At 37.4% G+C, this 24,248-nt stretch overlaps 1 protein-coding gene across 3 annotated transcripts in view; it reads left to right on the forward strand.

Moving 5' to 3' along the window:
• The window catches only part of ATXN10 (ataxin 10), a 103,836-nt gene that overhangs the window by 30,776 nt on the left and 48,812 nt on the right, over positions 1 to 24,248 (forward strand). For all 3 annotated transcript variants that reach the window (XM_055808239.1, XM_055808237.1, XM_027789434.2), the window contains exons 6-8: positions 10,639 to 10,719; positions 17,072 to 17,228; positions 22,187 to 22,295. In XM_055808239.1, coding sequence (XP_055664214.1) covers positions 10,639 to 10,719; positions 17,072 to 17,228; positions 22,187 to 22,295 — 347 coding nt within the window. The remainder of the gene's footprint in view (positions 1 to 10,638; positions 10,720 to 17,071; positions 17,229 to 22,186; positions 22,296 to 24,248) is intronic.

Raw genomic sequence — 24,248 nt, forward strand, 5'->3', positions numbered from 1 at the left:
TTATCATTGCCTAGTTAAGTCTCAAACTGCATTAGCGGTTTTCCCAACTGAAGGAAAAAGTAACGAGTTTGTAGTATAAGCTTCTTGGCATTTTATACAGTCACCTTGAACTGAAGTATACATGGAAATCTTTTAGTAATGTTGGCACTGTTTTCAAGTCAACACAAGTAACATGCATTCACAAGTGCAAAATCTAAACCAAAAACTGTACTGCAACAGTGCAGTATCAGACATTGAGTAGGTATTCAAATGGTGTTACCTTAGAAATGGCAAAGATAATTCCTTGCTAGGAAGGGGCTGATTTTTCTGTCTCTTTGTAGCTCCAGAGCCCTTTTGTGATTCATCTTGTTCCTGTTTCCCCCATTTCTTGATCCCAACTTCATTTTTTCTTCTTCTCCATTATTTTTTTTTTTTAATATCTCCCATCTCAAGAAACACATTTACTCTCTGGTTCTCCCTCATATTCATCAAGAAAGTGATTTCCATCCTGAAAGAAACTATCATATTTATGTGTTAGAATACTTTTAATATCTTTGGTCTACTTGGTGCAGAGAGGAGGTAAGAAAGTAACATTTTCACATACTTTTTTATTTAAAAAAAAAAACCTGAACACATTGGTGTAAGAAGTTTATTTTTTGTATTTTCAATGGAAATCTGCTAGCGTGTACCAGCCCTTATGCAGCACTGATTTAAACAAAATCGATTTTTTTTCCTGACTTTAGTTATGATTTTTCTTTTTTTTTTTTTTTCTTTTCCTCTCTTCCAGTTGGCCATAGGTCAGTATGTTACACTAATGTAATGCTTTTATCTTAGACCATACATGCATCTTGTGAGCATGTACTGCATGGTGTATTTCTGTGTAGTGAAGGGTTTGGAGGAGCCTACAAAGTTAGTAGTCTTGATACAAGTAGAACAATCATTGTAAAGTCTTGCAATACCTTTTTTTAATTTTTTTTTTTTATTCCCTCCCCCGCCCCCCACTCTCAAGAGGTTTTCTCTTGTTGGCAGTACTAACACAGCATGTATTTCTTAGGCAACAAGTTGTTCTTACTTTAGCTTTAATTACAGAGTGTATTTGTTTAATCCTATGAATGACTACATTTTCACAAGGTACCTGCAGCTTGTGTATTGGATTCTTCTTTGCATTTTGCTTTCATTTTCCCATTTGTAAAGCACATACTGTAAGAGTGTTTTAAGAGTATTACACCTGATGTCACACAGCTGAACCTCCCAGTCCAAATAGTCTTCTTTTTTTCTGAATTATTAGAATTGGTTTGTTTTGAAGGAAGTCTTGAGTTGAGTCTGAAAGCCTGTTTCTTTTATTAGCATGAGTCTTTCTACTGTGAGATAAACATGGATGGTGTCCTGGTTTTGGCCAGAATGGAGTTAACTTTCTTCTTAGTAGCTGGTACAGTGCTGTGTTTTGGCTCTGATGGGAGAACAATGATAATAATGCACTGATGGTTTTAGTTGTTGCTGGGTATTGTTTATACGAAGTCAAGGATTTTTTGGTTTCTTGGGCCCTGCCAACAAGAGGGGTGGAAGGGCACAAGAGACTGGGAAGGGACACAGCCAGGGGAGCTGACCTGAGCTAGCCAAAGAGGTGTGCTCTACTGTGAGATACAATCATGTAATGTAGTGATACCTTGTGTTGCTTGCTTGCTGTTTTCCTATTGCTGAGCAGCAGGAAGCAAGCTAATCAGCTCTTGTGCTGTCATGTCCTGCCTACTCGAGCTGTTTTCTCTGCTGGTTCAACAAATGTAGGGTAAAGCTCTACAGATGTCAGCCACATTGCATCTATTTTCTGTAGGAAACTGTTGGGAACTTTTTACTGCTCTCCATTTACTAGCATGAAGTGCTGCTCTGTTCCTGTGATCAAGCAGAGCAGGCACTGTCCAGAAATGGCTAACAAATACTTTGCTGTGAACAGAAAACAGGATTTCTTGTTTTGGTAGAAGTAATGTTATTCACTTTGGCTGTGACTTGTCTTGACTGTAAGATAATTTTTTTTTTTTACAATAGGTGAAAATCTAAGGTTTGTCCTTGGGTCAGTGTTGGTCCTGACATGTAGTAACGCTGTCTCTTTAGGACAGCTTTTGAAATTGTCAAGGTTTGCATGTGCCTTGTGCTGATAATGCCTATTCTTTCATTAGAGCCTTCTATTTCTAAACTAATTTTGGATATTGAATGGATTACAGTTTTCTGCGACTAGGTGTTTGAAAGAGAGACACAGTTGTTGCTGCTTTGGCGATATGTTTAGAATAAGTTTAGACTCTGGTATATTGCTGCTTTTGGTTTGGTGTCGATTTTTATCATCACATATAATCTTCCCGTTTTTAACTAATTCTTGGTTCATTACTAGAACACTTCGTTTCCCCTCCTCATCGCAGATCTGTGTTACTTTCTGATCAGAAGAATACGCGTGAGAGATAGTTAAGTAAAAGTGCATGAAAAGGTTTCTGTCCCTTTTCTTACAAAGTCAAAGCTAAGCTTTGGGACGCCTCTCTGGCTGGACCGTAGAAAAAATATTTGGTCAGCAATTCATTGAAAATTTGGAGCTGTACTTTAGTTCTCACTGAAGTACATACCACTAGGATTGCTTAAACGAATTTACATAGCCGCGGTATTTGCAACAGAGCCAGTACTCTGTTGTAAAGATTTGGGTCCCTTGCACCACAGCTAACAAAGTGCACAGCAACCATATTTAAGCAGCTGTGATGGCATTATATGGTTAGAGCTGAAATACAAACTGTTCTTATTTCAGGAGGTTATTCTCGCCACTGGACTCACAAATTACTGAAACTAAGATGTTCTTACTTTTAAAGTTAAAAATATTACTTAATTCCTGCCTACCTTCTTGTCTCTCAGCTGGAGCATCCGGTTTCTTATTACACTGAATAAGAAGTGAATGCCATATGTGTTTATTCCTCTTGGCTGGGCTTTCTTGCTATCAAATGCTGCTTTTAGGTATTGAAAACCTTTTTTGAATAACCAGGCGAGTTTTGGTTATAGCAAAACTTTTATTCACTATTTTATTCCCTTTTATTGTGCACTGAAATTTATGACTTAATGTTCCACTAAGTTAGTATCCAATGAATTCCACAAATAAACACTTACAATGCTCAAGTTATTTTTGCAATTGCTGCCATGAACTGTTAGGACAGACAGAGGACATCCAGGGCAAATATTTGAATTTAAGTCCACTGGTTGAACTGTAGTCTCTGCCATGGGGTCCTCGCTACTCCTTTTGGCTAGCTCATGTTGAGTTTTCTATTCTTCACCTATCACAGGAGGGCAAGCACATCTTTAAAGTCTTTTTTGGTGAGTTGGCAATTCATCCTCTGTTCATGATCCCACATTCATGGTTAGAGTCCAGTTTTCCATCTCCAAGCTGGAAAAGTCCTTAGGGAAGGTTCAGGAGGAATCTCTTTCCAACTGTGACGCCTTTGGATTTTCCCTCCAGTCGCACAGCAGTTCTGTAGGGAGTTTTTGTCAGAGGAAATGTGAGATTATTCTGAGCAGTACCTCAGCTCCTTTTTTAGAAGCAGCTGTGGGTAGCAAAACTTTTGCAGTTCCTCTGTCTGCCATAAACCCCTCTCTTAGTTAAAGAGAGCAGAGGAAGCATCTTTAAAGGCAGGATATAGCTTTTTAGAACTTTCCTGTTCATTTGCCTACTTTTCAAATCACAAGACATTCAGTAGAAGACAAGGATTTTCTGCAGGGGAAGAGGGAATAGCTGAAGTGTTGGCTATGTTTCCTGAGAGGGGTGAGTTATGGGAGATAAGGCCTCAGTTTAGCAACTTCTGAGTCTAATCAGTGGTGGGAAGCCAAGCCATCCACTTCTTAAGCAGTTTTTGAAACAGAGATATTTTGCAGATCAGCATAGTAAAATTTTGAGACTGTAAGCACTGATGCATTTTTTAAGAGTTTGTGATTGACAATGTAACAAAAATTGCCTCAGAACTTGGAAGAAAGGAAGGTAACAGTGCAGTGGTGTGCATCTATGTGTGTCTTCATGAGTGTACACTTTTTGTTATTTTCTGTGGCATGCTATGAGCTAAGAATAGGTAATAAATTTAAAAAGGAAGTCAGTTCTATACGGATTGCCCTGGTCAAATTTTGTATTCAGTCCTTGTATGATCATACCTGTTTATTCAGACCATCTGGTCTGAAGGCTCATTTCATTAAGCCTGTGGTTACTTGTAAGCATCATTAATTGCTACTATCTTTGAAATCTGTGAAGTTGCAGAATGTAATTCACACATTTAATACATACTGTCTTGATTTAAGAACTGATAGCTCTTCCTCTTGCTCTTTTAGAAGCTTCACTCTCTAAACAGCTCCAAGATTTTTGTTAATGTTGCTACCTTTGCCATCTTTAATACTGGAAGCTGAGTGGCTTTTAAAAATAGTATTAATTAACATATATTAGACAATGTATTTTTAAACTCCTTCTAAACTTCTAATCAACACAGCTCCTGAACTTGGTTCAGGTTAGCAATCATGTAATCTTGAATACTAGGAGCTCTTCCCAGTTTGCTGCTGCTGGTCTAACTCCCAAGAGCAATGATCTGAGGAGGCAGATTGTGTATCTCCAGCTGAGGTTCTTCAAAACACTGCCTGCCTTGGCTGTATACCCCTTTGTTTTGTAGCTTTTGGCTAAAATCTTAGAGCAATAAGAAACTGGAAGTTTTCAGGACTGAAAGCCGTTGAAACTTACCTGTCTTGTCCTGAATGTTTGGATCTGTAGTTGGGCTTGCAAAGTGCCCAGAGCTTCCTGCTTTCAGAAAGTTTCAGGGAGTATGATGTTACAGAATATACTTCAAAGCATATGTCTTTGCAAAGACACTGGCTCTGCAGAAACAAGTTAGTTTCCTTTCTGTGATTTGATTTATGGCATACACTAATTAAATGATCCTATCTCCTTGACAGTTCTTTGCTGTGCAGTTGTCTTCTAGAAAACATGTTGTTCTTTGCAATATGCAGCTGCTACCTAGGCTATTAGCTTAAGAATACCCTCTAACTTTGGTGAAAGACTTCCATGCTGCTACAGCCTGGTGCATGGGTGACTGACCATTCCTGTCTTGTTGTTAGTCCTGAGACTGTCCTTTAATATAGACTCGCCCTTTCAGGGGTTGGTTACGATCTGTTGCTTCCAGCTTGCTCTGCTCATGATTGCAGTTGTGGGATTAGCATTCCCTCTGAAATACTGCCTTGCACATGGAAGGTTTTTAAACCTCTGAACTTCAGTTCTGTTGCTTCCACCTTCTTGTGATACTTTTTTTTTAGTATTACTTAGTTCCTTTCTATCTCTTCCCTAACAGCAGAAGATCTGTCTCTTAAACTGTGATTGGTTTTTCTGCATGATGCATCATTTGTTTCTGCTTCCTCCACCCTTATGTTTTCATCCTCTTTCTATTCAAAGGGATGAGCACAGTTTTCAAGCCCTCGTGAGACAATTTATTTCTGTGTATCTTCCATCTTTCCAATATACCTCTGTAATGGTGTGCTGACATACTAAGTTGAACATATCTTACAAATGTAAGCAGATATACTTACTCCATAAGCTAATTCTCTTTTTTCATTGCTGCTTGCTTTCAACAGTTGCTGCCTACCGAAGGATGCTATCAGGGAGTCGGTCATATCCTTCATTTGGGAAACAAAGCTGCAATACACTGTTCAGTAACTGAAATGTATTTCCTACGCACTCTATACCAGGGTCTGAAGAGTCCAGAGTTCTCTGTAACAAACTCCTTGCAGTTCCAAAGGAAGAAGCAAGCAAAGCAATATCCTGCATCATATGTGCATTGTGCTGAAAAGGCAGTGCCTTTTTTGTTTCGTTGTGTTTTTAGTAAAAACTCTTTCTTAAAACATGCAGAGCACTATGCCTTAGATCTGGCAAATTGTGGATCCTTTACAGAAGTCATTCCTCTGTTTTCCCACACATCCACATCCACTCCCTTTTGGGTTGGTATTAATCAACAGCAGAAAAGTGTGTGACAGTTTAGAAGCTACTGTATTTAGAAGAGAAACCAGCACAGAATGCCACACGAGGTCTATTTTAGAATATTGAACCTGCAAACATATGTGTTTTGTAAAATAATTAGGAAAAAGTAGTACAAAATTACATTATAATTTATCCTAACCGCGACCAATGTGTATTCTAAAAGCTGTTTATTTTAGAAATACTTTGGTGGTTCCATTAGAGATGAGAGTATAGCTTGTGTCATCAGTTTTTCCAAGCGTGTGCATGGGGCAGCGTAGCTACTATGGAAAGAAAAAACAGGTTGTATTTTTGATTCCTAAAGAGCAAGGAACAAAAATCCTCCATTTTAAAATAAGAGCCATAATAACGTTTTTCTGGAAGCCAAAAGAGTATTAAGAGTGTGGTCAGCTGTTTGGCATTGGAAGTAAGATTTTCTGAACATCCACTTTCTCTTTTTGAAACCACAGCTCAATGATGACTGTAAAGATTAGGATGTGGGGCTCCCCCTCCCCATTTTTTGCCTTTGGTGATTTTTGTCCTGGCTTATGGAAAGAAGTGTGGACAGAAACTAGTGCTCCTGTGGCAAGGAGTCTCGCCCATGGGCACAGATTTAAAGGCAACGATGGATCTCCTCAGTAGAGTGCTTGTTGCTTAATTGGTATGCATGTGGTAGAGAAACCAGAAAATGTGACTTTTTTTTTTTTTTCTTTTCATTTTGGGCTGGCAACTCTCTCTCCTCTTTGACAGTTTAGGGTGTCCCCCACCCCCTTCTTGTACTCTTCAGTAAGTAATTCTTTTTTTTAATTCCAGGAAAGTTGGAGTTATGTTGCAGGTTCCAAGTTCAACTGTGGTTTTAAATAGTAATGACAATTGAAAAAGTTTCCTTAATTGTAAAGATCTGAGCAGCTTCTACTTTCTCTTTGCAGTAGCAGTGTCTTGGCACAGATGTTCTCTTGTCTTTCAAAGCCCAGTCTCACATGTTTGTCTTGTCACCCTTTCTTGTATATTTTGTGGAGAAGGAGGAGCAAGAAGTGATTGTGTTTCTAATAGTCTTCTAGTTTTTTCTTGTTACCTTTTATGAAAAAAAAATTCCAACTTCACACATAAGTAAAAATCTTTTGTTAGTGCCTTTCAGATGTAGCTATCAGATTGAATGGGAGTGTCTTCTGAATCAAAGAAATGTTACAGACAATCTGAATTCAGTCTTCTAAACCTGAGAGTTGACTTGGTGACCAGTATCGTGGCCTGTAAGGGGGATGCATTCATTATGGGTAATGCCTTTTGAGGATGGCAGGATATTCACTGTTGTGCTTGATTCAGCTCAGGAGAGGAGTATTGTGGTCCTTGATAACTTTGGGTTGAGCCTTAGTATGGAAATGTGTTTCCTTGTTCTTTTGAGTGCTGGTGTTTGGGGTGAATTACCTAGTTTCTTTGATCTTTGTGACAGGGCATGTGTTCCTTTTGTTAATAAATAGCTTTATACTTGTTTCTTAGTTTTGGTAGGGTGCATATTTTCTTGTACAAGGACAAAAAATACCTCTGCTTCTAATATATGTTCTGGTCCCAAACCATTTCTCATGTGGCATAATTGCTTTTTTAGCATCTAAAAAGGCTGGTGATTATGGCTTTGAAAGGTTAGCTGTCTTAAGTTTGTGGGTTTTTTTCCTCCAAAAGTGTGGATGATTTGTTGCATTTGTTTGTTAAACTACAGTAAACATAGCTCTTTTGTTCTTACTCAATATTTTGGACAGAGTGACATTATTTTAGGATGATGAAAAATGCTTTTGGTTTTGAGATTGGAAGAGAAGTTTGCTTATCAAATAGAAAAAGACATGATGATTCTCTTCTAAAAAATTCCTGGGGGTTTTCTTCCTCATTTTCTGAGACTGAGGACACTGTTCTCTAGACTTTTAATGGGATCAAATCAACTTAATATTGAGCATGACATTTGATTATAAAGTTGATTGCTTACACCCGGCTTTGATTGGAGCAAGCTTAGTGGTCATTTGGAATATACTGAGCACAAATGTAGCTTATACTGTTTCATCTTGGCTTCTTCTCAAGTTCAATTTGGTACAATGCAGTCCTTGTGCTGTTGTAAAGTCTTTGAACTGAACATCTCCTGTGTTTATCTACTATGTAAGCACTTGATTTTTTTAGGATTTTAGCCAAACAGTTTTTAAAAAAATCAAGAAAATTGGCATATTTAACACTGTTCATTTGTTACTGTGTTACGCTTGCATAACAACTTTAATTTTCACCATTTCCTTCGGTGAATTACAGTGGTCCTCAGTATATCCCAGTGGTTCTACTGTTGGCTCCCAAAGAGAGTTTAAATCTCCTACCAAAGCCTTTTGTGTGCATCTGAAATGCCATATACAGTTAGTATCCCAAAGCTGAAGTCTCTTTTTATTTCAGAGTTGTGGATGGTCTTACTTTTCCTCCTCTTCTCCCCTACCCCAAATGAAAAACAGGAGAGCTGAGGGCTAAAGATACATTTAATTTGCTGCGCTCTTGCTTAACTGCCACCAGAATTTCTGGGCATGGTAGCAAGAGCTGAAAGTGCTTTACTGCACGGCTGATTCTGTTATCTCTTGGTGATGCTCTTGAAAGATATGCCAGTGCTCTGTTCTGTGTGACACAGTAATGCAGGAAGTGGATAAGGTAAAAGAGAAACTTAAATACAGAAGCAGAAATTTCTAAGGTGTTACATCATGTCATGAAACTAAAAGTGTTAGAAGGATATAAAGAGGTCTGTGCTCTTTCATAAGCAGAAACGTTATTCTGAAATACTGCAAACTCCTCAAGCAGTAGAGGTCTAGTCCACAGAATGTGAAAGCGGTGTGTGAATAAATACAAGAGTGTAGACCCAAGTAACGACTAAAATACAGGACTTTCACTTTGCAATAGTAATCACTAATGTGCACCTAGTAACATTAGATCTTTTTGTGATAATTATTGATCTCTTTTTTTAACTACAAGACAAATAGTCAAAATCTCCTTGAAGTAATTTTAGTCAAGAAAATTAAGATTTAAAGTCTTAGTTCCAACTGCAAAATTGAAAAATCAGACAAGACTGTTTCCTTAAAAGCACTTTTACTGTACTTCATTATCAGCTGGATGGCTTGTATGCTGTGAATTGTCAGTTCAGGAACTGTAAAAGTGTTCCCCTTGACTACCCTGCTGATGGCTTGATTCAGTTGTTATGATTGAGTCTGTGCTGCTCAGTTGGAATACATTTGTGCTGTTGACTTTGGGGAAGTCTGCAGGTTCAAATTTGTGTTGAGAAACTCTTGAATCAATGTTACACTGCTCAGAATGCCAGAAGTTGATGATTCCCTACACTTACACTAATTTTTTTTCCTTGAATGTGTGTACAAATGCATTAAAAAAAAAAAAAACAACAAAAAAACCCCACTGCACTAAATAGTTTTTCTTGTCCCTCCCGCTCTTAAAAAACTCTAGTTTACAGTAACTGAACCAGATGCTGGCTAAGTCCAGAGTTACTGTTAGAAATATAATAGCTATTAATCTTTTGGACCTCTTGTTCTCCTATTTTCCCAATTGTCATTGAGCATTCATCCAAAAAATACTTTATCACAGCTGGAAGGCTTCTGTGTTCTATCTTTCTGTTAGCTACGTAGTAGATCACAGATACACAAAATAAAAAGCTGTCAGCAAAGTGAAAGAGGAGGAGGTGGAAGGAATATTGAAATCACTTGGTTTTCATATTATTTTAGCTATTCTTTCACAGTAGCTTCATCAGCTCAGAGGATACTCTGAGATTTTTTGACCTGTAATTATTTTATGTTTAATAGTTAGACATGCTGCTTTAAAAATGCATAATTTAGTATGCGTACACCTATGCAACATATATAACACTCTCAGTACTCCTAGGAATGTAATTTGCAGAGAAAAATATTTTTACATACTTTGTTTTTTCCGCATAATGCTGCAGGTAGGTGCTTGGGTTGAAATTAAATAGCTAGCATCTGCTGTTGACTGCTGTGAATGGTGCTTGGGAAAGTGATTGGTGTAAATACTGGCTTTAGCACAAAGGTAGACTGACCATACCTACCTGGCTTGTAGAGTAAGGAGTAAAGTTTGGTTATCAGCTTAGGTTCCTATTACACAAGGAGGGTATTTTTTGTAAGTTGTGAACAGTGTTTTGCTGCCTTGCATCTGACAAGTTTCTGTTTGCTTTGATGCTTTGTTACAATATTTTTTTTAAAGAGAAATTATTTGCACTTTTTTGACTGTTTGGTGTTCATAAAGTGTTGTGACAAGTATCATAATAGTTTTCAAGCTTGAGTTTGGGCTTTTTGCTGATGTGCATAAACAATTGGTTAAGCATTTTATTATTTGAATTGTGGTGTGCCTTTTGTATAACTGGCAAAACACTCTAACCAGTTTCCCTTCAAGCATTTGAGTTAAAGTGTGCTGAATTGATGGGAGCTGGCCATTGCTGTATTAGCAAAACTACTGCAGAACAATGTGCAATTATTTTGGGACAATGTGTATCTATTAGCAAACAGACCAGAAGCGTATCACATGGTCATCTACAAGTAAAAACAGCCATCACTATTTGGAGTAAATGTAGATGCTGTTTGTGTAGCACCAGTAACACTTTTTTTTTTTTTTTTTTTTTTTAGGTTCTTGATTGTTACAGACCATTTGCTGAAATGTCCGGAGTTGGTAACAGCCCTCTATGCCAAACTGAGCAATCAAGAAAGGTAACCCCAAAAACCAATGTGGCTTTTAGTATTTAGCATTCCATATAGAGTATCCTGTTCACATGATTGAAAAACTGTGTGGTTTCATAGTTGGCACAAAATCTCTAAATACATGTTTCTATGTCAGTAATGGTTTTAAATTGGTTGGTTAACATTACAGCTTAGCCACAACTGGCAGTGATTTATGTAGGGTTGCAGAATCCAGGTTGGCGCCATTACTTGGTAAAGAAATACTTAAAAAAAAATAAAAAATAAAAAAATTTCATGCCTGTGTCTTGATTTCATAAGAGCACCACACCCTGCAGTGTTTTGCAGCTGTATTTGAAATGTCCTCAGCTGTTCATACTCCTGTTGTAATTACAAGAAATTAAAAGGAAGCCTTTACTAAAGTTGGAAGTGTGTCTAATACTGGTTAGCAGAATCTGAAAAATGTAGATGTACAGATGCCCATGTTTACTTAATCTTTTAGTATTTCCACTATTGAAAATATAAAATGCTTCAACAAACCTTAACCCTGAAAGAAACTGGCTAGTTTTCCTTCAGGTGTTTAAATAAATTTATGCTGAATGGATGAGAAATGGCCACTGCTGTAATTGGAAAAATGCTTGTTTACAATTGTGTTAAATGAGAATTGGGAAAGATTAAAAATTTTGTTAGAATAATCAGTTTTGGGGAATCCTGCACTAGAAGTCTACAGCTTCTGCAACTACTTGAAGATTTTGAATCTTGTTTATGTATTCAGCATGGCTGCTTTTATTCCCCATTAGCCCAGGGGAATATAGCCCATTCCTCCTATAGTTTTTGCAGGTGAAAGACAAAGCAGTAAACAAAGCAATGCCTTAGTGGTTTATTTCCCTCTGTGTTTTGCTGTGACTAAAGCTACAGTGTTGTTACAAATGCTGATCAGAGATTACAAAAATGAAAAGGATGGCAGGCAAAGACAGAGTGTATGATAGGTTGAGAGCCATACATAAAATATTACTGATGTATAGGTAAGGGATGGAAAACAAGGAGTGGGAATGATAAGAAGGGAAATACTGTCTTCCTCCTTTATTCAGGATGACTAGATAGGAGTGAGTGAGCTGTGTGCTTAATCTATCTTAAGGTAGGGGCTCCGTAACCAGTCACCCAGAAAGACTGTTTTAAGTGAACAAGCTAGATTTAATTCTTTTGGTGGATGTCATGAATGGCAATTTGTTTGTATGTTTTCATAAACCCATTGAAGACAGCCAGGACTGGGTTAGGATGTTCAATTGTACTTAAAGCAGTAGATGTAATCAGTTTTTAGAAAGGATTCGTTGCACACACTGTGCTACAGATGGTGGTTGGCTACCTTGACTGAAAGAAAGGCTTTTGGTGTAGGTATGTCATGTTTAATTAACCCCAGCTGGTAGCTACGTACTACACAGCCACTTGCTCACTCCCCCTCACCCAGAGGGATGGGGGGAGAACTGGAAAGGAATGTAAAACTCAAGGGCTGAGATAAGAACAATTCAATAAGCAAAGCAAAAGCTGCACACACAAGCAAAGCAAAACAAGGAATTCATTTGCTACTTTCCACAGGCAGGCTGGTGTTCTGCCATCCCCAGGAAATACAGACTTCATCAGGCGTAACAGTTACTTGGGAAGACAAATGCCATAATGCCAGATGTCCCCCCCTTCCTCCTTCCCCCAGCTTATATACTCAACATGACGTCATATGGTATGGAATACCCCTTTGGCTTGTTCGGGTCACCTGTCCTGGCTGTGTCCTCTCCCAGTTTCCCGTGCCCCTCCAGCCCTCTCACTGGCAGGGCCCAAGAAAAAAGTCCTTGACTTAGTATAAACATTCCCTAACAACAACCAAAAACATCAGTTTGCTATCAGCATTGTTCTCACACCAAATCCAACACACAGCACTGCACCAGGTACTAAGAAGAAAACTAACTCTGTCTCAACTGAAACCAGGACAAGGTATCATACAGACGATCACATACAGGATAGCTAGTCACAGTGTATTTACTGAATTTGTTATCAACCCCAAGAGTTCTGCAAATCAAGTAAACTCAATTAAATTTTTAAAAAACATAATCACAGTACAGTTTATTATGAATTTGATACTGCTTAATTTACTGTCAAACATACGTAAAAAGTGGTGTAGAAATACTCCTCTCGCAACTGAGCTATAGAAGAAAATTCTGCTGTGGCATCTTCCTGTATAATGTTAGGATATTTAAGAATGCATTCTTTTTGAGATATATGAGGAGACAAATCCAATTCAGATAAAAACATTTTGACTGTCATTAACTGGAGAAAAAAAATAACCGTATAAACCAAACCATGGGGCATTCATTGTTTCAAAGCGAGACAAGGAGCCTTCACCGCAAGAGTTGCTGCACTGGGTGTCCAGTAAGGCTGACTAAGTCATATAAATGAAGAAAGGACAGATGCGGTATTGAGGTGTCTGGGGAAAGCAGCTTGAGCTCATGAATATGGTCACTCGCTTACAGTATTCTCTATCATGCACATTAAATACGCTTATTTTAAATGTATTTACTGAACGACATGAACTGTGCTGAGAAAGTTTGCGAATACATACATTAGTGGTGACTCTTAAAGTTGGCAGTTGTCTTAGATAACCAAAGTGTATGCAGTTGCATAACCGCAGTTATTTGCACTATTCACAGAATTCGCACTATTCAGAGTATTTCCTGTAATTGAAATCTAGAGCATTTGTGATACAGTGGCCATGGTGCATGCCACGAAGTAGTTCTTGTAGAAGTGGATCTGGAGTCTTGATTTTTCAATTAAAATTCCTGACTTTTGGACAACTTTCCCTTTCATTTCCAAACAAATTTAAGCACTTTGGAGTTGCATGTCTGAGTTTGCAAATGGCCTGAAATAAATACTGTGATAATATGATCAGCTTTTTTAATGGTATTCTGGGTTTGAAAAGCATATGATGATGTGACGATGCCTGTTGTTTCTCTGCAACTGATTATTGCAGAAACATATGGCTACGGTATTGCGCCAAAGGATTGTAGATTCTTGAATTCTTTGCCAGATTTGAGATTTCCCTGCATGTGTGTGTAAGTATTTGGCAGAAATATTTAGAACAAGCCTGTTTTGCTTTAATTCAAGTTAGCCTTGAGCATGGACAATGTAAGTTCATGCCTTGATAGTCCTAATTATTGTAAAATCTTCAAAATTATTACATCTGTGTTGTCCCTTTCAAGAAAGGGTCTTGCTTTAATTAACAGCAACAAAAATGCAACTGAATTGCTTCAGGCATTTTTAAGATGCATCTTTGGTTTTGATTTTTGTGTTATTTCATGTGAAGTGTGCTCAGTGAATGACGTAGCCGTTGATTGAATTACCAGCATTTATGGGGTATGGAAATGGGCACTTAAGTGGTGTAAGCGGCACCACTTCTTGTTTATGTTCAGCTGCAGGGCTGCTAATGACAGTTTTGTGGTGTTTTTTTGTTCTTGGTAATGTTGACAGACACAGAATAGTAGAAGGTAGTGTGGGGTTGTAGTCCTTTGCAAATTTACCAATTTTTGTTTAATAGGATGCTTACAAGTATTGTTCAAAGATGAAAGAATTGGAAGTTTTGAGGAAGGACCTGATTTGTCTCATAGAACTGTTGCTGCCAGTGAAGTTTTTCAGGAAGAAGTCCAGTCACAGAGAGATAATGTTTCAAGTGTCTGGCACTTACTAAGAGGTTATGTAAACCAAGCATGCTTGATACAGAATTGTTTGGGGATAATAAAATTGGTAGAATGTTACAACAGTATTTTTACACAGGCTTAGCAAGACTTCACTTTATTTTGTAATGATGAACATCCAGAATTAAATTGCACTTTAATGCTGTGGTTTATTTGCAGACTGTAGGAGACAGAAATGTGTTTTAGTGATGATTGCGTATTTTCTAAGTTCTTGCCAATTTGTTCAGCTTCAGAAAGAACTGATGTAAATTTGGTTAGGGGGAAATAAAGCAAGAGGTCGACAAAAAAATCTTCTTAAGTGGTGCCTAAAGCAAAGGAAGATGACACTTAATGCATGATCATTTCCAAATAGAAATACAATCATAATTATAATATACAAAATTATATTTTAGATGTTGAACTGAGGGTTACAAAAATTTTTTGTGAGACATGCTAAAACTGTTACTACCAGTTGTCGTATCTGTTGTGTTTAGCTATGGGCAAACAAGTAGGAACTGTCATCTGAGTGGCTGACCAGTTGTGAGATTATTTAAAAGAAAAGAGTAAATTGCTTTGTGTGGGAGAACTAACTTGGAAAATTTTGAGTGTCTTGGAAGAAAACTGAGAGAAACAATAGAAGAAAAGAATGTAAGGGAACTTGCACCAGAACAAAAAGAGTTGCTCTCAGGAAATTGGTGGCTGAATGGCAAGGCTTGCTTGAAATTCAAAGGAAAGATGGGCATGTCCTGAATGACTGTGCCTGGAAGAAAACTCAGGAAAACAGTTTTGACATGAATGCCTAAAGAGAACAGCAAATTTTAACACACAACCTGTATGTAATTTCTTTTAATGCCAGTCCTGCTTCTCTGGAAGGATTATGGTTGTCCTAAAGGGCACCCCAATGATTTTGCAAGAGGAAGCATAATGCAACAGTTTTCCCTATTGGCAACAGTTTCATCTCACTAACACAGTTTATGGAAGTATGTTGTAATCCTCCAGCTTCTTTACAGATGGATTGCTTGTCATTTTTAAACATGTATTATTTGGATTATTGGTGCAACAATAGCTGACCAGAATTCTGTTATGCAGAAAACATTTTATTGGATTAATTCCTGTAATCATAAAGTCTGCGAGCAGCCTGTTTTCTTAGCTGAGCATATGCTTGAAAGGCTCTAAACCTGGTAAAACTGGCATGTAAAATCTAGCCCTGTCTTGGGGATGAATGACGCGTCTGTGCACTCAACTTGATCTTTGTATAGTAAGCCAAATCTGAAAGCTGTCGTTCAGTTAGGGGTGTTGGGTAACTGGACTCTGGTAGTTTGTAGATGGGTAAGTTATGGTACCCAGTTGTAACCTACAGAACAAACAGAATGACTGTTCTGTGTCTCTGCTGTGTTGCATACATAAGCGAAGCCTGTGAGAGAGGTTACCAGTGTTTGACAGCTTTCTTTCTGGAGTCCACCCTTTCCCAAATGTGTTGAGCACATTTCTGTGCTACTGTGTTGAAAAAGCTTTTTTGTCGTCGTTCAGATAATTGTTTGCTGCAGCTGTCTTAATGACATTGAGGGTTGAGTTTAGCAAGAACTGAGTAGCTGTTATGTGATTAATAGGGGTGAGTTCTTGGAGGTTAATAAAGCAGTGACCGTGCTTTTTCCACAGAAAAAGACATCTCTCTTCCCCTTGTGACAACCTGCTTGGTAAATTAAAAAAAAAAGAAAAAGCATTTGAACTATTCCACATGTTTAAATGTCAGTCCTTCCATCTGAATTGCAAATATATTAGCGAAAGAAAACCCCAAGCCTGCTCTTGAATTCATTCAATAAATAGTGCTCTTTCAGGTTGAGAGAATTACAGTGGGACTTCACTAACCCATGTGCTCCTCTGCACTGGAGTTGAACAGGGAAGCTGTAGGAGGGTCTTTGCCATGTTAAAGTCCTACTTCCACAAAATACTCCTAGTTTGCCATAACAATACGAAGGTATATTGGTAATAAAATTACATTAAAGCTGTTAAAATAAATGACCCCAGTACATTTTATAGGACAGCTTTGTTTATGTATCTGCTTACTTGCTAATTTAATACACTAAGGCTTGCTGGGTATATGAGTAATCAACTTGGCTTTATTTTAGTCCATCTAGCGGCAATTATAAAACAGTTATAAAGAATGCAGTGTGCATATCAATTTTTATTTCTTCTGTTTCTGATCAGAATTGCTTTGGATTTGGGGACGAGAATTAGTGAAGGACTCTGTGCAAGGCAAGGGCTGTGAAAAGCTGGTATTTTCAAACGGAAGCTGGCATATACTCTGTGTTTGTTCTGCTGAACTTAACAACAGCTTTTAAGAGCTGTTTTGCTGGAAATTTTAGACATACGGAATATGCAGTCACACTAATGTTGTGTTACAACATAAGAAATTAGAAATTTAAATAGACTTGACTGTCTGGCCAGATTGTATTAAATGAATGATGAATTAAATTAATAGCGTGCAGAAATAAACCAGCAAGCAGGAACTGATTGCTGTTCATAAACATTCTTATTTTTAAAAATCAGCTCTGTTACTAGCATGCTAATTGTTTGTATAGTTTTTAACAACTGTATCTGCTTATTTTCCTGATAATTCTATATGGCTTACTGAATTTGATTAACAGGCTGTTTTCTAATTCTAGAGTTACTTTGTTGGAGCTGATGATGGAGAAAGTAAGTGAGAAGAACCCAGTTACCAGTGAAGAAATTAATGTGTTTATGAGACATGCTGACTTCCTTGTAGGATGTTTCCAAGAGAAATGTGAAGCAGTGCTCAAGTTAACTTCTGGAGAAGATGAGGTATGACTGATAAAAAGCCATTATAGTACCAGAATCTGAAGTGGTGAGTTTTCACTGCCACAGCTACCCAAGTGGCACTTGTGTACATTCCTAGTTTATATAGGGAAAGTAGTAGCAGAGTTCACAATAGAATCTGTGAGACAGAAGCCCAATTTTGCTTTTAAGGATGACAAAGAATACAGTACTTTGAGATAAAAATAAATATACCACATTGTTAAAGAATGTTCAAGTTGTCATGTGTTTGGATGTTTTATTATGTTCTTTCTAAGGATCACTTCTGTAACTTATTTGGGTTGTGAATTATATTTTACTAAAATATGAATCAAAACCTAATATGTTTATTTTATTTGTAGGTGGGAAGCAGCATTTCCACACCCAACTGGGGTAAAAATGGAGTAAATGCCTTTTTTTTTTTTTTTATCTAGAAGTACTAAAGTAAATCTTGGGGGAGTTTTAAAACAGAGATAACTGATGATAACTTGATAATTAATACATCATTAAGTTCCCAAATAGTTGTTCTTTGAAAATGTATTTGGCTGCTTGTAAGGCAGGCTCTCCTGATCTGTTTGTGATGTGAACATCAGGTTCTGATCATGGAGAACTGCAGGGTGTGTGACTGGCTGAGCGCAGGGGAGCTGTCTGAAGTATATAGCCATCCTCCCTGCAGGAGGGGGCTTTTGTTATTGACTCTTCACCATTTCCCAATGATTTGGGGCGCTCTGGTGGACCTTACGTCCGAGAAGGCAGCAGTCCTGGGGCCAGCTAGCATCTGCAGCATCGAGTTGCAGAGTTTGCTGGGCTCTTAAGTGGCAGACAGCTCTTGTCTCCTGAGCACCCAGACACTTGCCCCAATTCCAGTCCACTTGGAAGAAATCCGTTATTGCTTCACACTTAATGAACTGGTTCTGTTGAGGGTGGCCACAATGAGGTCCCTTTGCAAGCTAAATAGGAAGGCTTTTATGGGTCACAGATGGTTTGTGGGTTGCACTTTGGGAACCTCTGATGCAGAGCTCTGTCCTGGATGGCCTTATTTTGTTTCCTCCTTACGAAGTATCCAAGAGTTGCTGGCTATTGCCACACCATACAGGGCAGTAAGGAGGTTTAGGCCATCTAAGGGTAGAGGCCTTTTTAATATGGTGTTCTGTTTTTCCTCTTGGTACCAACAGCCTGCTTGAAGATCTAACAATGCCTTTGGGAATACAGAAAGCAACTTGCACCATAACTTGCAGTGACCTTATTTGTGTGGTGTTAAGTCATCATATTGTTAGCAGGCAGTGCCAGGTTGTACTGGTCTCAGTTCTTGATTACTCTCATAAAGTTTTAATACTTTCAGCTGATTCGGGGGTGAGTCTTTTTTTTTTTTTTTTTTTTTTTTTTTAAAGACAACTACCTAGAAAACAAAAAGCCTGAGAAATCTAGTATGTTTTAGTCAGGCGTAGAATTAGTTAATGACTGATTCTCACTGATTAATCATGCTTAGTTTCAGAAGTGTAATTAACACATTGTCTTAATAAGATATTTTAAAAGATGTTTCAAAATAAGTCACACCTAGCTTCTGTCTTGCCAAGTGACCACAGTGGTATGTAGAAATTTTTTTACCCAATATAAATGTAGTAAGAAGCATTTTCCTGTTAAAACAAAATTAACCTATAATAGTTTAATTTGTAGAAACTCTTGAGAATGGCTGTCGTGATTTACTGAGTGAAAAAATACTGATCTTTAAATGCTCTTATGATAGTTACACAGTGCTGTACATGCCAATTTTTTTTGTATTTGTTTAAATAGACAGAAGAATTTTAAATTATAATGAGAGGTGTTATGAAAAGATATTAAAGATATTAAAAAAAAAAATTAAAAAAACCAAAACAAACCCCCCCAAAACCCAGCAACCACACAGCAGTCTCTTCAATCTTTTCTTATCTGTCCAAGAAGCACAGCTTCCCCCAACTGCTTAGGCAAAGTTACGTTGGAAAACTTAACTGTCTACTTCTGGAAAAGTTATCAGCTTGGCAGTAAGAGGACATATACTGAGATGATTCCACTCCCGCTCCCACCACCTTTTTTTTTTGTTTTGTTTTTGTTTAATCCTGTATGGTTACTTTTCAAGTATTCTGTGGTTTCAGTTCTTGGAAAAAAAAGTTTGTTTGCGCCCAGCAGAAGGAGGTCTCTGTCCAACTTGAAGGTGCTGGGACAGCAGTATTCAGAATATTACTGTATAACTTGTCTTGGTCGACACTGACTTTTTATTCTTCTCTCACATAAACATGATGTATGACAACTTGAGTTTCACTGTTTGGTGGGAAATGTGGATCATTTAATGAGCACAAAATATAAGTCATAATAGCTGAATAAATGGAGAGCAATGACAAAATAGTTTAAAAATGGTTTTTTAAAAGTGTATTTAGTGTATAGATTTATTCATAACATGTGCTTGCCTTGGGAAAACAGAAATTCCAGTTTAATTTATAAAACTATTTCTTTTCCTACTGGAAATTATCAAAAATTACACCAATTTCTCCTTGATTATATAAATATTGTAGTTTCTGCACGAGTTGTATTTAACTGAAAAAAAATCAGTTGCACATGTAGAGTCTGTCATTAGAAATGCTTTAGGCAACAACTGTGATATTAAACTAAGTTCTGCCTGGACTTTTCTGTGACTCTGAAGCCAAGTGCCTTGGTCAGGCTATGTCTGTACTAGTAAGCTGTCACACACTTCAAAACTGCATGACCATGTTTGAAATCTGCGTTTTGGGACAGTCCTTGAACTGGCCTGACTCCCAAAATGTTGTCTGGGTGTCCCATCCACTGTTTAATTTATTATATGTAAACACTGCCTTTTTTCCCCAAGGAGCCTCAGGTCGTCTTGCTTCCATCTTAAGCCAATGAAAAGCTAATCATATGCTTCTGTAGTGCTTAAACCAGTGTTTAAAATAGCTTTTCCATTATAAGCCTGCCTTCAGCATCAGTTTGCTTTCGCTAACTTTCAACCATACTTGCAAAATAAAACCCATCCCTGGATTTTAAGTTCTTATTTCCTTTCTTTATAAGGAACATCTTTTCTGAGCCTCTCTCAAAGTAGGTTGATTTAAAAACCTCTTTAATTATTTCCTTACTTACTTTTCAAATTATATCCACATCAAGATGGCTGTCAGATTTCAAAATGTTCCAGGTTTCAAACAGCATCTTGTCACTTAACTTAAAAAGGAAAAATTATGCTTTATTGCCTTTCTTTTGTACAGGTGTAGGGAAAAAAAAAAAAAGCATAAAGATTGGGAAGTTGCTGGGGAGAACCCAACCAGAGATGTTTAAACTGTTTTTTGGAAGTATTAAGTTGCAAATGTGAATAAGAATTTAGAGGTTCTTTTGTCCTTTTTAAATAATCTGTTCCTCTTCTCAAATCTAGATGGAACAGTTGCTGAACTAAGCCAGATTGTGGGATAAAAGAAAGGGAGAGATTGTAGTATAAAACCCTGGGAAGGAATATGTAGAAGACGCTGAAGAAAGACATTTAAAAAAGGCAGTGGGGTGAAAAAGGGTAAGGCTGAGAAAAGAAAAGCCATACCTCGTGGTATCAACTGCTATAGAGCTTGCATTATGTGCATAGGTAATGGGGTACACATAGGCAACAAGGGCTGTTGTACCTTACTGGTGTGATTTATCACTGCCTATTGATATTTGTGTGCTTAAAGCACATAAGCTTTTCTTGTGCAAAGGTAAGCGTTAAGTATATGAGCTGAAGAGGCTTTTGGTTAAGCTACTGTCTTGTAACAATGCAAAATGGCCTTAAAATTGTAAATACCTGCTTACTGAAACACAGTTTGAGTATTCCTACTTCATAACAACACAATGACCAAAGTATTCAGAGGCTGTGTGTGTGCTGTTGAAAGCAATTTATTGGATAACTCGGTGCAAGACTTGAACCTTCCTACACCTGCATGAGGAAAAAAAAAAATAAAATACAGCTTTAGGACCTGGATCCTATACTGATTTGTTGTCTTCAAGGAGCATGGGAAGGAGCAAAGAGTGTATGTAATTGTAGTACTTAACTGAAATAATCAACAATAGTGTTCACAAATTGTGATATTGATTATATGGATTATATGGATTCAAAAATATTACACTGTTGGTAAGAAAACATCTCTTTGTCCTAGACCATACAAGAAAGGAATAGTTACTGTGGCCTGTGTCTGAGCCTTTTCAAGGCTGCTTGCAGTTTACATACCACACCTTGTGTGGAATCATCTTGCAGTCAGAGTCTGGTTCTTGAGCAATATGTGGTGTTCCAAATTATGGCATACATTCTTAAGGTAGTTTCTGTAAGTGCTGGATTGTCCTTATAAGCACATATCAACACAGTCTGTGAGAAAAAATAGTTCTCTGGCTGAATAAATAATATGCAAATAAAATTGTGTGTCTCATACCTAACCAAAATGCTGCATCTATGATCCCAATCCTATTTACCCAAGAATAATGTAAATTCTCGCAGCCAAAGTTCATTTGACCACAGAACTTTACAGAATTCCTGCGGACAACAAATTGGTGTCTTGCAGGCGGTGTTTGTGTCTTTAAAGTGGGACGCTCCTACTGAATAAACTCAAAGAAAACATTTATACAGAAATAATTTTCTCAGCTAGTAATTTTCTGTATTTCTCCTTTTGGAAGCTACTGTGTTTTTGTTAAAATTTTATCCCTTATGGCTCTGTTTTGGTTTCCCTATGATTTTATAAGGCACATATAACACTGTTTGACTTTTGAAAATAATTTATTGCAATGTAATACATTATTGTTATTGTAAAAAGCTGTCCTTGTTTTACATAAATTTATTCTTGGGTGTTTAGAAGACCTGCAAGGAATCTGAGGTGCTGAGAGTTCCCGTCCTCTGTTTAGATTGTCAGTTTTATGTTCTTATGGTAATCTTCATAAGTCATTTTCAGAAATTTCAATTTCATTTACAGGAAGCACTGGTTACAGTTCGTCTTCTTGATGTTCTTTGTGAAATGACATCAAACAACGGACAGCTAGAACATCTACAGGCTTTGCCTGGTTTGCTTGAAACAGCCATAGGTGAGTGAAAAGCCACAAAGTTTATGAACTGTTGGCTTGCTCCAAATCATGTTGCTCTGTGAATGAAAACATGTTTTTCACAACTGGTGGTAATTATGATTCTGACCTTTTAATAAAATAAATAAATAGGAGATTAAGGTAATCTACATTTTCAAATATTTGATTTGTTCCTGGAATTTTTCTGCTTCTCTACTTGCTCTGTTAGCTCCTATGACTCAACAGAGCCTTGATTCAACTGTCAGCAATGTGCTATTTATACAGTAAGAGTTGTGCAAAGGACAGCTGCTTCCTATGTTCTTCCACTGGCTGAATGTGTGTGGAAGAATTTCCTCAAGAAGGAGAAAAAGGATTTTTCCATGTCTGTTCCCTTCTGTTTCCCAGATTCCTGAAAACAAACTAAGTACAGTCTGAATATTCTTAACCAAATTCAGTGACTTGTAAAGGTCAGTTTGAAAGAAGATTTCTTCTGCTAAGAAACAACAGGGAAAGAAGGGCTGTACACAAAGAAAATTAAGCCAGGATGGTCCAGAGAGACACTATATACTCAGGGAGTAAAGAGGAGGAAATATACATGTACTGACCAGTGCCTTCCTAAATTTTAGCGCTTTGAGACTGGTGCATCCCACCATTTTCTGAGAAAATTATAAAAAGTTATGGATTTTAAAGAAAAACATGTAATATTTTGGCTAAAAAAAAAAAAAAAAAAAAAACAACCAAAAAAAGAAAAAGGCTGTTAACTGTGACCATTTTGATATAAGGGTCCTTGTTGTAAAAAAAAAAAAAACCACCAAAAACCAAAAACAAAGCCAAAAAAACCCTACCAAAAACAAAATCACAGAAAAATCCAACCACCACCAAACAAACAAAAAGAAACCCCAGCCAAGCCTCTGTTTTTTTATGACAGGTCCATAGTTTTATTACTTATAGTAAGATGATGAACAAGATCTATCTTGTGTCTGGTGTTTTGAGGAAACTCAAGTTACTCATTGTAACATCTGAATACTTGTAAAAGTCTTTCAATTTAAATGGGAATTTCAAGGAGCTGCAGATCAGTTAAGTCTGGAAGCCTACAGGTCAGTCCTTTCCGTAGCTGTGTGCAGAATGGCTTTTCTCTACAGCTGTCTCCAGGCTAATGAAACCGGTGCAGGCTAGAACATTGCTACCATCCCACGTGCTCTCAGCCAAGAGGAATTTATCAACTCCTATAGTTTCTCTTCTTTAAGACTACGTTTTGGCTATAAGACTCCAGACTTTAATCCTGGATTAGCAAAACCAGCAAGAAAAATCTGTATTGTGTTACATCACCTTCAGTATTTAGTTCTGTAGACCAAAAAAAATAAGGATAGATAGTGCAAAAGATTTTCATCTAACAGATCTTCTAATGGAGCGGTTCTTTTCAGTTTATATCATGAGAAATTTCTTTTGGGGAATTACTAAAAGATTGATCAAAAGATCTGAAAAAATATCTGAATGATCTCCTAACTGTCAACTAAGGAGTGTGTTTTGCTATTTTCATTAATCTGGGGATTAAGTTAGACAGTAATACTGCAGTGTTAACAATATTTTTAGTGCTGTTAACAGTTTGATTGCATGGTGTTTGGGGAATATCACCAGGGGAGGTAAATGTCTTTTTGGGTTGGGAGGCATTTTGGAATAATTGCTTTTTGGGTTAATGAGAGAATGGCAGACTGAGGTGTCCTTTAGTTGAGAGTATGTGTGACATCCTGGCAGCAGTTGCTGTGTTGTGCTGCTGTACAATGTGAGAAGAGCACTGTTCTCTCTGTGTTGGCATCATGCATGGACGGTGGCTGTTTGTCTTCTACCTTCTCCTGGACTTCTTTTTCCAGTAACATGCACTGCTCATTGCATTTTTGTCTGCACTGTAATAAAATTTCAAGGGTTTTATTATACTTTTTTTTTTTTTTGGAGGGGGTGCCTTTTTTTTATCCTTTT

The sequence above is a fragment of the Falco peregrinus genome, chromosome 6, assembly GCF_023634155.1.
Source record: "Falco peregrinus isolate bFalPer1 chromosome 6, bFalPer1.pri, whole genome shotgun sequence".
In the NCBI taxonomy this organism is placed as follows: Eukaryota; Metazoa; Chordata; class Aves; order Falconiformes; family Falconidae; genus Falco; species Falco peregrinus.